The sequence below is a fragment of the Rattus norvegicus genome, chromosome 9 (assembly GCF_021556685.1).
Source record: "Rattus norvegicus strain SHRSP/BbbUtx chromosome 9, alternate assembly SHRSP_T2T, whole genome shotgun sequence".
Classification (NCBI taxonomy): domain Eukaryota; kingdom Metazoa; phylum Chordata; class Mammalia; order Rodentia; family Muridae; genus Rattus; species Rattus norvegicus.
Genome location: NC_141542.1, coordinates 64,729,902 through 64,746,593, shown reverse-complemented (window position 1 = coordinate 64,746,593; position 16,692 = coordinate 64,729,902). Strand labels below are relative to the sequence as shown.

Sequence of the window (16,692 nt, the reverse complement as noted above, 5' to 3'; positions counted from 1 at the left end):
AGTGGAAATCCGCGTTCAACCAAATAGGCCATTCTAGAAGGCGGGAGGCTGGTTTGCAAGACATAACATCATTTGCACTTTTGGGGATTTGAAAAATAGAAAAAGAAAATCTTTAAAGGTTGTAGGATTCAGATCATAAAAAGCACCATATCACAGTCTCTCAGTATCAGTTGATTAATACAGTTGCCCTAGTTTTAATTTAAAGCTGTACAATATCTAAGAACAATAGAGATGGAGAGGTGGCTAAAAGGTTAAGACCATTTGCTGCTCTTGCAAAGAACCCAGGTCGAATTCCTTGCATCCAGCCACATGGTGGCTCACAGCAATTTGCAATTCCAGTTTCAGGATCTGATGCTCTCTTGTGACTTCTGCTGTCACCAGGCATGCACAAGGCACACAAATATACATTTAGGTGAAACATTCATACACAAAAAGTAAAAACATCCCTGGTGTTATCACCCAAGGTAGACCACAGTAGTAGACGGGTAGGACGTTTGTCTGAGCACTTAAGTAGTGAATCGCCCTCACTGTGTAGTGGTTGCTAGTCATGACAGTGTGACTTGACCACCAGACACACCCTTTGTGTGTCCGCCAACAAACCAGCTGGCCGTTCCAGAAAGATTATGAAGACCGGTTCATGTCTGAAGACCCGCTACTGAGAACTTCTGGTAAAAGGTCCAGTATGAAGCCTTACAGAAAGAAGAGAGTAGCTGTGCTCTTGAGAGATTCATCACTGACATCCCCATGGCCCACAGGACAACAATTTATGGAAACACATCAGGCCATGAATCTGAGTATGAGGTTCAAAGAAGTTAGTTCTTTTTTGTTGTTGTCTACATCTTTATAAGAAGTTAATTCTAAATAAGAAAAGAAGTTTTAAGATTGTGTTAACCATGTTTATTGTGTATTTACCCTCTTATATATGTCTAATACTGGTACTCAATTATCTACATTGACTTTGAAACAGAGTTCTTCAAGTAAGATAAAATTTATAAGTGACTAAAAAGCATTATACCAGAGTTAATCATATTGCTTTAGAGTGAAAATTGTTACTGGAGTTCAGCTCATAGCCATGGGGGGCATCCCAAGAAATATGGATCTAAATATTTCTATCAGAAACAGAGCAACTTACAAAGTAGCTTTTGACATAATTCTTCCATTTACTTATAAAATCAATAGTTAAAACAAACTTGCAAGAAGGCGGAAATTTATACAAAGCAAGACCTGACTTAATAAATTAGAATAAGTTACTTCTAGCAACAACTACAGAGAGCTCATTCCCTGCAAGTTAGCATGAAATTATTACAAGTCATACAAGTTATCTATATGAAGGGCCACAAAGCAAATATCAGCAAACTTAGGGACTCACATCATAGGGAGTCTCTTTGTGATCAAAATTAAACTATATTAGAAATCATTTTGTAGGAAAATTAGAAGAAAATTACCTGTTTGGAAATTAACCATTACACTTCCAAACGTAGATGGAAGTGAAATGACCGAAGGGGGCTGATTCATGGATATATAAAATCTAGAAGAATCTACAAGTGAAAATTTAGAATTATTTTAAAAAAACATATCATTAGACTCTATATGAGTCAGCAACTTTGTTAGATTCAAAATCAATAAACAAATTTAACTATATTCCCATATATCAGCTTTATCAATAATCCTTGTATCAAAACAATACCAAGTAACCAGAAATAACCCTAACAAAAGATGTTACGGATCTCTCATGGAAAATTAAAAATGTTTAGTAGAGAGGCGTTTTGACAAGCATGAGAAAGACAGGATTAGAACAAAACTATATGCATGCCAAATCTTTAATTTTTCTAAAGATCTAGTAATATTGAAACTCAATGGAGAGAGAGAGAGACAGACAAAAGACAGAGACAGAGGAAAAAAGAGAAAAAAGAGAGGGAGAGAGACAGAGAGAGTGTAGGGGAATATTACAGGCTGATTGTGAAATTTGCATGGAGGTGCAAAGAACACCATTCTGCTTGTGATCAGGGCTTCCCAAAAAGCTCCAATGATCCCACTGATGACACAGAGATGAGACAGAGTTCTAAGACAGAACTGAGTGTAGAAAGAGACCTCCCATGTCGGTGGGAACATGGGTTTTATAGCAGAACTGGGTCAGCAAGGCAAAAACAGAGCTCTCAATGAATGATGTTGGAACTGTGCATCCAAGGGGGTAGGGAGAAATGCTCCTCACTAGCAAGCTCCAACAGAACTGAAATTAAGAGCAATACTAGTTTATCAGGGTTACTAGTGTTCTTATTCTTATTCTTTTTTTTCTGGTTTGGAGAGGGGTTTTTTTTTGTTATTTTTGATTGTTTGTTTTGTGTTTTCCATCTTTATATTACATTTCAGATGTTATTCCCTTTCCCAGTTTCCAGGCCAACATCCCCCTAAACTCTCCCCCTCCCCCTATATACGGGTGTTCCCCTCCCCATCCTCCCCCCCATTGCCGCCCTCCCCCCAACAGTCTAGTTCACTGGGGGTTCAGTCTTAGCAGGACCCAGGGCTTCCCCTTCCACTGGTGCTCTTACTAGGATATTCATTGCTACCTATGAGGTCAGAGTCCAGGGTCAGTCCATGTATAGTCTTTAGGTAGTGGCTTAGTCCCTGGAAGCTCTGGTTGCTTGGCATTGTTGTTCATATGGGGTCTCGAGCCCCTTCAAGCTCTTCCAGTTCTTTCTCTGATTCCTTCAACGGGGGTCCTATTCTCAGTTCAGTGGTTTGCTGCTGGCATTCGCCTATGAATTTGCTGTATTCTGGCTGTGTCTCTCAGGAGAGATCTACATCCGGTGCCTGTCAGACTTCTTTGCTTCATCCATCTTATCTAGTTTGGTGGTAATATATGTATGGGCCACATGTGGGGTAGGCTCTGAATGGGTGTTCCTTCAGTCTCTGTTCTAAACTTTGCCCCCCTATCCCCTGCCAAGGGTATTCTTGTTCCCCTTTTAAAGAAGAAATGAAGCATCCGCATTTTGGTCATTCTTCTTGAGTTTCATGTGTTCTGTATATCTAAGGTAATTTGAGCATTTGGGCTAATATCTACTTATCAATGAGTGCATACTATGTGTCTTTTTCTGTGGATTGGGTTACCTCACTCAGGATGATATTTTCCAGTTCCATCCATTTGCCTATGAATTTCATAAAGTCCTTGTTTTTGATAGCTGAGTAGTATTCCATTGTGTACATGTACCACATTTTCTGTATCCATTCCTCTGTTGAAGGGCATCTGGGTTCTTTCCAGCTTCTGGCTATTAAAAATAAGGCTGCTATGAACATAGTGGAGCATCTTTTGGATACCCAAGATGCTCAAGAGAGGTATAGCTGGGTCCTCAGGTAGTGCAATGTTCAATTTTCTGAGGAACCTCCAGACTGATTTCCAGAATGGCTGTACCAGTCTGCAGTCCCACCGACAATGGAGGAGTGTTCCTCTTTCTCCACATCCTCGCCAGCATTTGCTGTCCCTGAAGTTTTTGATCTTAGCAACTCTGACTGGTGTGAGGTGAAATCTCAGGGTTGTTTTGATTTGCATTTCCCTTATGACTAAAGATGTTGAACATTTCTTTAGGTGCTTCTCAGCCATTCGTCATTCCTCGGCTGTGAATTCTTTGTTTAGCTCTGAATCCCATTTTTTAATAGGGTTATTTGTCTCCCTGCAGTCTAACTTCGTGAGTTCTTTGTATATTTTGGATATAAGCCCTCTATCAGTTGTAGGATTGGTAAAGATCTTTTCCCAATCTGTTGGTTGACATTTTGTCCTAACGACAGTGTCCTTTGCCTTACAGAAGCTTTGTAGTTTTATGAGATCCCATTTGTGGATTCTTGATCTTAGAGCATGAGCCATTGGTGTTTTGTTCAGGAAATTTTCTCCAGTGCCATGTGTTCAAGGTTCTTCTCCACTTTTTCTTTTATTAGTTTGAGTGTATCTGGTTTGATGGGGAGGTCCTTGATCCATTTGGACTTAAGCTTTGTACAGGGTGATAAGCATGGATCAATTTGCATTCTTCTACACACTGACCTCCAGTTGAACCAGCACCATTTGCTGAAAATGCTATCTTTTTTCCATTGGATGGTTTTGGCTCCTTTGTCAAAAATCAAGTGACCATAGGTGTGTGGGTTCATTTCTGGGTCTTCAATTCTGTTCCATTAGTCTATCTGCCTGTCTCTGTACCAATACCATACAGTTTTTTTTTATCACTTTTGCTCTATAATACTGCTTGAGTTCAGGGATAGAGATTCCCCCGGAAGTCCTTTTATTGTTGAGGATGGTTTTAGCTATCCTGGGTTTTTTGCTATTCCAGATGAATTTGCAAATTTTTCTGTCTAGCTCTATGAAGAATTGGATTGGAATTTTAATGGGGATTGCATTGAATCTGTAGATCGCTTTTGGTAATATGGCCATGTTTACCATATTAATCCTGCCAATCCATGAGCATGGGAGATCTTTTCATTTTCTGAGATCTTCAATTTCTTTCTTTAGAGGCTTGAAGTTCTTATTATACAGATCTTTCACTTGCTTGGTTAAAGTCACACCGAGGTATTTTATATTATTTAGGACTGTTATAAAGGGTGTTGGTTCCCTAATTTCTTTCTCACCCTAATTTCTTTCTTGGCTTGTTTCTCTTTTGTGTAGAGGAAGGCTACTGATTTATTTGAGTTAATTTTATATCCAGCCACTTTGCTGAAGGTGTTTATCAGGTTTAGTAGTTCTCCGGTGGAACTTTTGGGAATCACTTAAATATACTATCATATCATCTGCAAATAGTGATATTTTGACTTCTTCTTTTCCAATCTGTATCCCTTTGATCTCCTTTTGTTGTCTGATTGCTCTGGCTAGAACTTTAAGAACTATACTGAATAAGTAAGGAGAGAGTGAGCAGCCTTGGCTAGTCCCTGATTTTAGTGGGATTGCTTCAAGTTTCTCTCCATTTAGTTTAATGTTAGCTACTGGTTTGCTGTATATGGCTTTTACTATGTTTAGAAATGGGACTTGAATTCCTGTTCTTTCCAGGACTTTTATCATGAAGGGGTGTTGAATTTTGTCAAATGCTTTCTCAGCATCTAATGAAATGATCATGTGGTTTTTATCTTTCAGTTTGTTTATATAGTGGATTACATTGATGGTTTTCCATATATTAAACCATCCCTGCATGCCTGGGATGTAGCCTTCTTGATCATGATAGATGATTGTTTTGATGTGTTCTTGTATTCGGTTTGCAAGAATTTTATTGAGTATTTTGGGTCAATATTCATAAGGGAAATTGGTCTGAAGTTCTCTTTCTTTATTGGGTCTTTTTGTGGTTTAGGTATAAGAGTAATTGTGTCTTCATAGAAGGAATTCTGTAGCGCTCCGTCTGTTTCAATTTTGTGGAATAGTTTGGACAGTGTTGTTATGAGGTCTTCTATGAAGGTCTGATAGAATTCTGCACTGAACCCATCTGGACCTGGACTCTTTTTGGTTGGGAGACTTTTAATGACTGCTTCTACTTCTTTAGGAGTTATGGGGTTATTTAAATAGTTTATCTGTTCCTGATTTAACTTCGGTACCTCGTATATGTCTAGGAAATTGTCCATTTCCTCCAGATTTTCAAGTTTTGCTGAATGTAGGCTTTTGTAGTAGGATCTGATGATTTTTTGAATTTCTTCTGATTCTGTAGTTAAGTCTCCCTTTTCATTTCTGATTTTGTTAATTTGGACATACTCTCTGTGTCCTCTCGTTAGTCCGGCTAAGGGTTTATCTATCTTGTTGATTTTCTCAAAGAACCAACTTTTGGTTCTGTTGATTCTATGGTCCTTTTTTGTTTCTACTTGTTTGATTTCAGCTCTGAGTTTGATTATTTCCTGCCTTCTACTCCTCCTGGGTGTATTTTCTTCCTTTTGTTCTAGAGCTTTTAGGTGTGCTGTCAAGCTGCTGATGTATGCTCTCTCCTGTTTCTTTCTGCAGGCACTCGGAGATATGAGTTTTCCTCTTAGCACAGCTTTCATTGTGTCCCATAAGTTTGGGTATGTTGTACCTTCATTTTCATTAAATTCTAAGAAGTCTTTAATTTCTTTCTTTATTTCTTCCTTGACCAGGTTATCACTGAGTAGAGCATTGCTCAACTTCCATGTATATGTGGGCGTTCTTTTCTTATTGTTATTGAAGACCAGCTTTAGCCCGTGGTTGTCTGATAGGACGCATGGGATTATTTCTATCTTTCTTTATCTGTTGAGGCCTGTTTTGTGACCGATTATATGGTGAATTTTAGAGAAAGTACCATGAGGTGGTGAGAAGAGGTATATCCTTTTGTTTTAGTATAAAATGTTCTATCAATATCTGTTAAGTCCATTTGTTTTATATCTTCTGTAGTCTGTCTATGTCTCTGCTTAATTTCTGTTTCCATGATCTGTCCATTGATGAGAGTGGGGTGTTTAAATCTCCTACTATTATTGTGTGAGGTGCATTGTGTACTTTGAGCTTTATTTAGTAAGGTTTCTTTTACGTATGTAGGTACCCTTGTATTGGAGCATAGATATTTAGGATTGAGAGTTCATCTTGGGGGATTTTTCCTTTGATGAATATGAAGCGTCCTTCCTTATCTTTTTTGATGACTTTTGGTTGAAAATAGATTTTATTCCATATTAGAATGGCTATTCCAGCTTGCTTCTTCAGACCATTTGCTTGGAAAGTTGATTTCCAGCCTTTTACTCTGAGGTACTGTCTCTCTTTGTCTCTAATGTGTGTTTCTTGTGGGCAGCAAAATGCTGGGTCCTCATTACATATCCTGTTTGCTAATCTGTGTCTTTTTATTGGGGAAGTGAGTCCATTGATGTTGAAAGACATTAAGGAATAGTGATTGTTCTTTCCTGTTATCTTTGTATTTAGAGGTAAGATTATGTTTGTGTGCTTGTCTTCTCTTTGTTTTGTTGTGAAACGATTAGTTTCTTGCTTTTTCTTGGGTGTAGCTTGTGTTGGGCTTTACCACTTATTATCCTTTGTAGGGCTGGATTTATAGAAAGATATTGTGTAAATGTGGTTTTGTCATGGAATATCTTGGTTTCTCCATCTATGTTAATTGAGAGTTTTGCTGGATACAGTAACCTGGGCTGGCATTTGTGTTCTCTTAGGGTCTGTATGACATATGTCCAGGATCTTCTGGCTTTCATAATCTCTGGTGAAAAGTCTGGTGTGATTCTGATAGGTCTGCCTTTATATGTTACTTGACCTTTTTCCCTTACTGCTTTTAATATTCTTTCTTTATTTTGTGCATTTGGTGTTTTGACTATTTTGTGACGGGAGGAATTTCTTTTCTGGTCCAATCTATTTGGAGTTCTGTGTGCTTCTTGTATGCTTACGGGTATCTCTTTCTTTGGGTTAGGGAAGTTTTCTTCTATGATTTTGTTGAAGATATTTACTGGTCCTTTGAGCTGGGAGTCTTCACTCTCTTCTATACCTATTATCCTTAGGTTTGATCTTTTCATTGAGTCCTGGATTTCCTGCATGTTTTGGACCAGTAGCTTTTTCCGCTTTATATTATCTTTGACAGTTGAGTCGATGATTTCTATGGAGCCTTCTGCTCCTGAGATTCTCTCTTCTATCTCTTGTATTCTGTTGGTGATCCTTGCATCTACGGCTCCTTGTCTCCTTTGGTTTTCTTTAACCAGGGTTGTCTCCCTTTGTGCTTTCTTTATTATTTCTATTTCCATTTTCAATTCCTTCACTTGTTTGATTGTGTTTTCCTGTAATTCTTTCAGGGACTTTTGTGGTTCCACTCTAAGGGCTTCTACTTGTTTACTTGTGTTTTCCTGCATTTCCCAAAGGAGTTCTTTATGTCTTTCTTAAAGTCCTCCGTCATCATGATCAAATGTGATTTTAAATCTAGATCTTGCTTTTCTGGTGTGTTTGGACATTCAGTGTTTGCTCTGGTGGGAGAATTGGGCTCCGATGATGCCATGTAGTCTTGGTTTCTGTTGCTTGGGTTCCTGTGTTTGCCTCTCGCCATCAGGATGTCTCTGGTGTTACCTTGTTCTGCTATTTCTGGCAGTGGCTTGACTGTCCTATAGGCCTGTGTGTCAGGAGTGCTATAGACCTGTTTTCCTGTTTTCTTTCAGCCAGTTATGGGAACAGAATGTTCTGCTTTTAGGAGTGTAGTCGTTCCTGTCTACTGGCTTTCAGCTGTTCCTGTGGGCGTGTGTCCTGAGTCCACCAGGCAGGTCACTTGGAACAGAAAAGTTGGTCTTACCTCTGGTCTCCGGCCTGAAGTTGCTCCTTGGGGCTGGTTTCAGCTCTCCGTGAGGGCAGCAACCAGAAGGGCCTGCCACTCCTCCTCCGGGGTCCCTGTGCACAGGCGGCCCAGATAGTGCTAGGTGTTTTCTCTCGAGTCAGAAATGTGGGCAGAGAGTAGTCTCCTCCAGCTTCCCAGGCATGTCTGCCCCTCTGAATGTCTAGCTCTCCCTCCCATGGGATTTGGGTGCAGGGAGCTGTTGACTGGGTTCCTTCAAATCTGGGCACAGTCTAGACCGCAGGGCTCCTTGTTCTTATTCTTAATATCACAAAGTTACCCTCGTTTTACCAATAGAAGTTCAGGCTAGTGTGTACCACAAAAAAATTGAGGCAGCAGCCATAGCCATAAAAAAAAATACAACCCACAACCCTGATGTATTTCTAAATTCAAAAAGATAGAGAAAAAAAAATCCCCATGACAGAAACAGTGAAAGGTTTATTAAGCATCATTAAAAATTCCAATCACTGGGGGAAAGACCAGTAAATCTGACTTTGCTGCAATTTAAAATACCTGTTGATTGACAGTAGGACAGTGAAAGGGCACCTCAGAGAGCAGGGACCTTCATAAGATTCTGAAAGGCCACTGCAGAGTGGGGACTTTTGTAGGCTATGAACTCGCTGATAAGTGGACATTAGCCCAAAAGTATGAATTACCCAAGGTACAATTCACAGACCACATGAAGCTCAAGAAGAAAGACAACCAAAGTGTGTATGCTTCAGTCCTTCTTAATAGGGGAACAAAAATATTCATAGGAGGAGATATGGAGACAAAGTTTGGAGCAGAGACTGGAGGAATGATCATTCAGAGACTGCCCTACCTGGAGATCCAGCCCATATACATACAGCCACAAAACCCAGACAATATCACTGATGCCAAGAAGTGCATGCTGACAGGAGCCTGATATAACTGTCTCCTGAGAGGCTCTGCTAGAGCATGATAAATACAGAGGCAAATGCTTGCAGCAAACCGGGGTCCCCATTGGAGGAGTTAGAGAAAGAAGTGAAGGAGCTGAAGGAGCTTGCAACCCCATAAGAACAACAGTACTATCCAACCAGAGCTCCCAGGGACTAAACCACCATCCAAAGACTATATATATGGACAGACCCATGGCTCCAGATGCATATGTAGCAGAGTATGGCCTTGTTGGGCACCAATGGGAGAAGAAGCCCTTGGTCCTGCCAAGACTGGACTCCCCCAGTATAGGGGAATTCCAGGGCTGAGAGGCCGGAAGGGGTAGGTGGTTGGGGAAGGGAAACACCCTCACAGAAGAAGGAAGAGGGGGGATGGGATGGGGGTTTATTGACAGGAACCGGGAAAGGGGATAACATTTGAAATGAAAATAAAAAATATTCAATTAAAAAAAAGACTCTGAAAGACCCATGCAGAGAGTGGGGACCTTTGAAAGACCTTGACAAGCCACTGCAGAGAGTGGGACCTTTGTAAGGCCTTAGCATAGCAAGGAGCAGAATGCCATACAAGTCAGGATTCATTTTATTGCTGTTCTGTGAGCTATATACACAGTCACTACTCACAGGTGAGCCTGAACACATCGTTAATACTTTGGAAAGTGAAATAGTAGTTTGGTACTGAATAAACAGTGCTAAATTCATAAGACACTTTGTCTCAAATATTAAAGTGAGGCATTACATTAGAGGATGTTAAAGAAGAAAATGAACATGAATTATTTAATGAAAAAGTGTTGATGTCTGGCCCTTAAAGCAGAAGAGTATGTGACTTTCTTTACAGATATGGAGGAAAGCAAGGCAAAGCAAGGGGAAGAAAGTTGAGTGTTGACAGGAAGATGAAGGTCAGCTCCACACAGCTGTGTTATAAGCAGCAACCAGATCACAGGTGACACCAGTTTGTCTGTGACATTAGAGGAGCCCTTCATCCCAGAAAGACAAATTTGCAGTCCATATTAATAACAGAGCTTGCAAATTAGCCCTAAAAGAAACACTTCTTAACAAGGAAACGTGTTTAGTGCCATTAAGGTAAAAAAGGGAGAAAATAGGTTTGTTGAGGGAAGGTGGTAGGGGACTTAAAGGCAAGTTATATGGTAAGAACCAAGAGATGTCAAAATTAACAGGAATAAATTTACATAGACTGAAATGTAGATATGTTAGAAACATGGCACTCCTTCATACTGAGCGAGGTCACTTTCAGAGCTCTGTTTTCTGAGTTTCAGGCAATTCACTTGTTTTCTTCTGGAAATTTCTGGCCTAAAAGAGGAAAATATTTTAAGGAGTGAATATGGGAGAACAAGAATCCAAATAGTTTTTTTTTTTTACCCCAGTTTCACACAGGGAAATGTTAATTGACAGAATCTCATATACTTCTCAGAAGTCACAGCCATGATAAGGTTTACATCCAACAACCCTCTTTGTTTCTCCCCAGAAAGATCTTTTGGTTTAGCTGTCTGTATAATATACTTTTGATTGGTGTTAATTTTCTACTTTGTGGACTGTTAATCTTTTCTATTGACCTTTTGGCCATTTCACAGATGTCAGTACCATTTACCTCAAGAAAAAGGGGCAGAGATTCAATTAGTGTGCTTGTGTTCAGTGCTTCTTTCTACTCTTGCCTCAGAATAGTAAAGAAGTTTTAATATGACTGACTAAAATTACGGTGTTCCAGATAGTACTGTAAATCAAGGCTAGAGAACACAGTTCTTGTAAGAAAAATAAGTCCACACTCATTGCTGGGTGCTATGGCAACCATAGATGATTTCTCTGAAGAGATTTGGGATTTTCACTTACGACAATATATCAGATGGTTCAAATAGGACCCCAGGCTGCCAGTTAGCAAATGCACATCATTAGCCCTGTCAATAAAATAAATCTATGCTTCAATGTCAAAAATATCATTGCTGAAAAGTGAGTATAGTTTTGCTTGAATATAATGCAGTTCTGAGGTAGTTGACATGAATATCATCAAATGGGGATCATGGCAGACACTATGAACCTGAATCTGGAGCTACCATGAGTACAGCTAGTGCTGTCTTGAGTCTTCAGGGCTGACAAGAAAATAACTACTATATCTAAAACCTACCCGGTGCCTAACATAAAATTGACCCTCTGATGTGTTCATAAAGAAGTGTTCAAAGACCAACTATCAAGAGTTTTGAAAGCAAAGAAAGCAGCATTCTTTCATTAAGAGTCTATGTTTCCACGGTATTGTGCAAGGATCGACAATTAGAACATCCCAAGTTATAGGTTTATAGGAAGATCATGGTTGTTTTCAAGTATGACATTTCCTTATGACTTGTATGCGTTTCTTTTTCAAAGCTTTCATGCTGCTTTTGCTTACTGTCTTTCAGGGAAAGTTTCACGGAAATCCAATGCATGTAGCTGTGGTCATTTCAAATTGCTTAAGGGAAGAGAGGAGAATACTGGCTGCGGCCAACATGCCTATCCAGGTACGTTTTCTGATTTGTAGTCATATGCACTAACCATCACATTGCTGGCTCTTAGGCTCATCTTTGAGGCGTTCCATGTCTTTATTTCACAGTGAGATAATTATCAAGTATTTCCAACTCCCCCCACCACCACTGCGCCCCATCGTTTAAGGATGGGGTCTCATGTAGAGCAGGCTGGCCTTAAACTGGAGATCTTTCCATCCTTCTTCCAAGTCTGTGCACCAGACTGGCTACTCTAGACTCCTTTTGTTTTCATGGCTAAGTTCTGTAAGATCTTACAGCATTGATCTGGGAGTGCAGTGAGCGCATCTAAGTTAGATTCCCAGTTGTGGCTTTGACTCTGCTTCGCTAGTGTGATCATCTTCACAGACTGGTCTTACGAACCCTTCAAGGCCTCTGGACTCTCAAGTCTAAGGAGATTTTACTTACAAAAGCTCCTTAAATACTTGTTTGGCTGTTCTTGGCCCCAGTGTAGTTTACATTGTAATTTATCTTATCCTTCTGAATGCAATAAGAACCTAGGAAAGTGGAAGAACCATCCATCTCTAAGTAGAGGTTTTCTGTTAATCCTACATCAAGAGAAAAGTTTATAAAACAATGTATTTTCTAAATGACATTCTCCACACTCTAGTAAACAATACAACTTATGAAGATCTACAAAAGTGTGTATATATATATACTTTATATATATAAATATATAAACTATATGTATAAACTATTATGTGTGTGTGTTTGTGTGTGTGTGTGTGTGTGTGTGTGTGTGTGTGTGTGTGTATAAACTGTTAGAACTTCTGAGGCTTAGTCACTATCAGGTTATGAATGTTTTTGGGAGAACTTGAACTTTTGACAACTCCAATTGCTCTTGGATGATAAGATGGCATTGTTTTTCCTTAAATACTGTGGTTTCTAAATTGCAGGCTGTCCGTTTTGTACCTGTCATATAGAGAGTCATTACACTCTCCTCTCCTCCCCACTCCGGTCTCTCTCCATCTCTCTCTGATTCTCTCACTCTATCTCATATGTGCCCTCTCATGAGAGCCCTCTACTCTCTCCAAATGTCAAATATTACTCAAACCAAAACATTTCTGGCAATGATACTGCATACTGCCCTAAACAAAGGACTGGGCATTTTTTTTAAAAATTTCAAGTGGGTAGACAAATAACGGAATAATGGAGAAGGATGTGATAATGGGATGTGTTTAAACGGTTTCACTAATTTAAAGGGTATGGTGGAGGTCCCACCGGTGCTCTGATGCAGATTGTCAAGTTATCAACTGTTTTAACCCTTGGTGCTGCTTAACTGTGTGGTGCTTAGTCATCTTTTTCTCACCTCCAGACAGCTGTAGGACTTTGTGTTTAAGGGCCATCCTCAGTGTCAGATTATTAGAGTGGCCAAGATACAGTGCTTGGAGGAGCTACTCGGCCTTTTTGTGGAACCAAATTATTTTTCCATTCCCTTTGCTTTAAACTAGAAATAAACCACATCACAGCAGGTTCAATACCCTCAATTACCAGTGTAAGCCTAACTTAATGTGCTCCTACAATACTAATTTAAAATTGCATGCAGTTCAGGAGTAATGCAGGTATACTGTAGGAAACTGTGAGCATTGCTCAAATCATGCAGTTAGGAGCTGGAAAGATGACTCATGGTTAAGAGTGCTTGCTGTACTTCCAGGGGACCCCAGTTCTGTTCCTTGTACCCATATTGGATAGTTCACAGCTGCCTGTAATTCCAGCTGCAGGGCATCAGACTTCTAGCCTCTGATGTCATCTGTATACATATGGCCGGTGCATGCGTATATGTACACACACACACACACACACACACACATACACACACACACACATACACACACACACAAATAAAAATAAAATCTTTTAGAAATCATAAACGACCCATAATTTTACTATTTAATTACTATAGTAACATTCAGCAACATTACGTTTTGGTATATGTGTTGTTTCGGACATATCTACTTAATTCTGAATATCTTTGCATGTATTCATATTCATACAAGAATATACTTCCATCAATATCTAAGTAAAAATTTTATCTGACGTCCTATAATCTGCTTAGTTGCTTAGTTGCTTAGACTGTAACATTGTCTCTATCTCCTCATTTAGCACTTCTTACAGTGTTCAGAGCCAGACTGGCCCAAGTCTCTCTCAGAGGTCCCAATGAAAGGACAAAGAGATCTTTAGTTCTGTCTTTGCCCAGGACTTGGCAAGGATGGCTAGGGTTGGAGTCAATGCTTCATAGGAACCAAGGTTATGGCTCCTGGGACCCAACTCTTCCCTCTCAACTGTGGTTAGCTGTGGTCTTTAGGCAGCTGTCTGTGAGGCGACTTGTGTTCTCTTTGCTGACATCATCTGACTTAGATCTCTGTGACTGGGCTGCCCTTCCCCAAGAGCATATGTGATGTTGTACTTCTTAGAGACGTGCATTGCTTGGCGTAAGTGATTGGTTTGTGCCAGACCTCCTGGTCCCAGATATTGCTGTTTCTTCTTTATTTCTTTTGCTTGTTGGAGACAAGTGGCACCCAAGATGGGGTACTGCTTGTCCGGAATCAACAGGAATAAAGGTCCATAATAGTAAGAAATTGAATGGAAGGAGTGGGGATGAAAAATGTTAAAACAAGATGGGAATTAAAAGACAAAAGCAACAATTAAGAGCAGGCAGTCTTGTGTAAGCTAATGACTTACGACACGCAAGTTTACTAAGAAGTACAGCGTCATATATGTATTATTTGCAGGAGGCAAATGGCCGAGGTTAGCACAGAGCTAAGTCAGATAATGTTGGTAAAGAGAATGTGGGACACCTCAGACTCAGCTGCCACAGTCCAGGGGGAAGGATCTGTCTCCCAGAAACCTCAACCTTGATTCCTCTGAAGCACTGGCTCCAAATCTAGACTGTCTTGTCAAGCCCACTCTGGGGGCTCTTTCATGGGGCCTCTGAGAAAGTCTTAAGTTAGTTGGCTCTGGACTCTACAAGCATAAGGTTTAGTTCTGGGGTGGGACCCTGGAGCCTTTGTGCATTTTCTGCTGGTGGGTTATATGCCCAACTCTCTCAGCATGAGTTTTAATGCTCATATCATACTATGTATAACATTGATCTAAAGCTCAGGTCAATGTAAGTGCGGTGTTCTTTACAATAACCATAAACATGTGTTGTCAACAACGGTGAAATTGCAAGATATTCTTTTTCCAGGGACCTCTGGAGAAATCTTTACAGAGCTCTTCAGTTTCAGAAAGACAGAGAAATGTGGAACACAAAGTGGCTGCCATTAAAAACAGTGTGCAGGTGAGTGGCCTCACACAGATGCACTGGGTAAGTGGTCTGTCTTACATAGTTGTCTAGAAAGGCCAGCCTGGCATGTGTGCTGAAGGCCAGTGCAGACAGATCTCAAGAGGACATGTGTTACTCTCATGCTGTGTTATACAGGAAAGACTTCCTTGAGGAAAATTTTAAACTCAACTTGCTTCTGATATCAAAGCTGTCACATTATCTGGAATATTCTGGAATAAATTTGTTAACTTACAGTTTCTAAAAAGTGTATATATTTCCCCTAATTGTACTCAATATATCCTTTTATTATTCTTTATTCATAGAACCCATTATGTTACTCATTTCCTTTGCTATTAGTACACTTCAGTTTCTCCTCCCATTGGTCTTATTATAGATTTGTTACTTTCATTGATGTAGAAAAGATAATTTTAAGTTGGACAGACTTTCCACTGTGTCATATATAAAGATAATACAAATTTCCCTTTCCAGAACCTATATAGCATCCATTTACTTATTTTATTTTATGGAATAATGATTCCCTAAAGCTAAATCAACCACTAAGACAAATCTTTCTATACACGGCCTGAGTTGTATGCAAAATGAGCTTTTAAGATTTTACTTCTAGACCTGGAGTTTAATGATCTTCCATAACAACTAAATTAGCAGACATGCTTCTTTTCCCATTGTTACAAAAAAGAATCAGACTCTCAAGGTGGACCTACAGCAAAGGCTGGAGCATACTATCATGTTAAACTGACCCCACGAATATGTGAAAGTAGACAGTGGTTGTGTACTTTCCACTATAATATTGGATTATAATAAGGGTATTTAAGCACATTAAGTACACAGATGTATGTATGCAGTATATTTGGTTGACAGTGGTACAATTCTATCAATGACCTGGTACATGTTAAGTCAGTTCTCCAGCACTGAGCTCCTCCATAGTCCTCAGATTGTTAACGCCTGAGAAGCTTGGTGAACTAAAGTTCACCATTTGTAGCTCTGCCCTCATCCTTCCCTCAAGCCCATAGATCATCCCAGCATCTGTGAATGTTGGTTGCTAAGGGCTTCATTGAAATAGCCTGTCCAGGGAACACTAGGCTGTCTTCAGACACAGTGTGAATGACATAGGCTGTCAGGAGACGCTAGACCCTGCGCTCAAGCTGATGTTAAATCTGTAGCTCATGCTCCTGAGTTCCTTAGGGGATCATAGCTAAACCCCGAGACAGATCACATGTTCCCTCAGCTCCTTTCCTACCCAGTCCCTACTCAGTAGGTCCTTTGTGAGAACACACCCTTACTAGCTCTCTGTACCCAGTCTAGGGTAGAGGTTCTGATTCTAGAATGCTGGACCTGACCGGTAAGCAGATCAGTAGCTGTTCATCAATGCACTTTGACAATTGGACTATAACCTCCATCTCTCTAGCATGTACTGGAAGATAGCATTCACAAAAGGATTTCTGACCACCATGAGAACTTTTGCAAATTATTACCACAAATCTTTTGCAAAAATATTGTTTGTAAAAATTTACTACAACTGATGACAGACAGTCTGGAGCCTTTAATTGATTTATCATTGATTTTTCTAAGAAATGATTTAATATAATATTTTTACTGAAATTTTGGTTAGAATGCTCTGAAAACATCTTTTAATTCTGAGGTCAAAACAATACATGTCTGCTTTAAAACTGTACCTAATTTTCTTACATTTC

General features: G+C 39.8%; 1 protein-coding gene across 1 annotated transcript in view; it reads left to right on the top strand.

Moving 5' to 3' along the window:
- Positions 1–16,692, top strand: part of Stat4 (signal transducer and activator of transcription 4) — a 108,839-nt gene that overhangs the window by 57,391 nt on the left and 34,756 nt on the right. Inside the window, 2 exon segments of the mRNA NM_001012226.1 lie at positions 11,596–11,694; positions 14,903–14,995. Of these exon segments, the coding sequence (NP_001012226.1) occupies positions 11,596–11,694; positions 14,903–14,995 (192 nt within the window).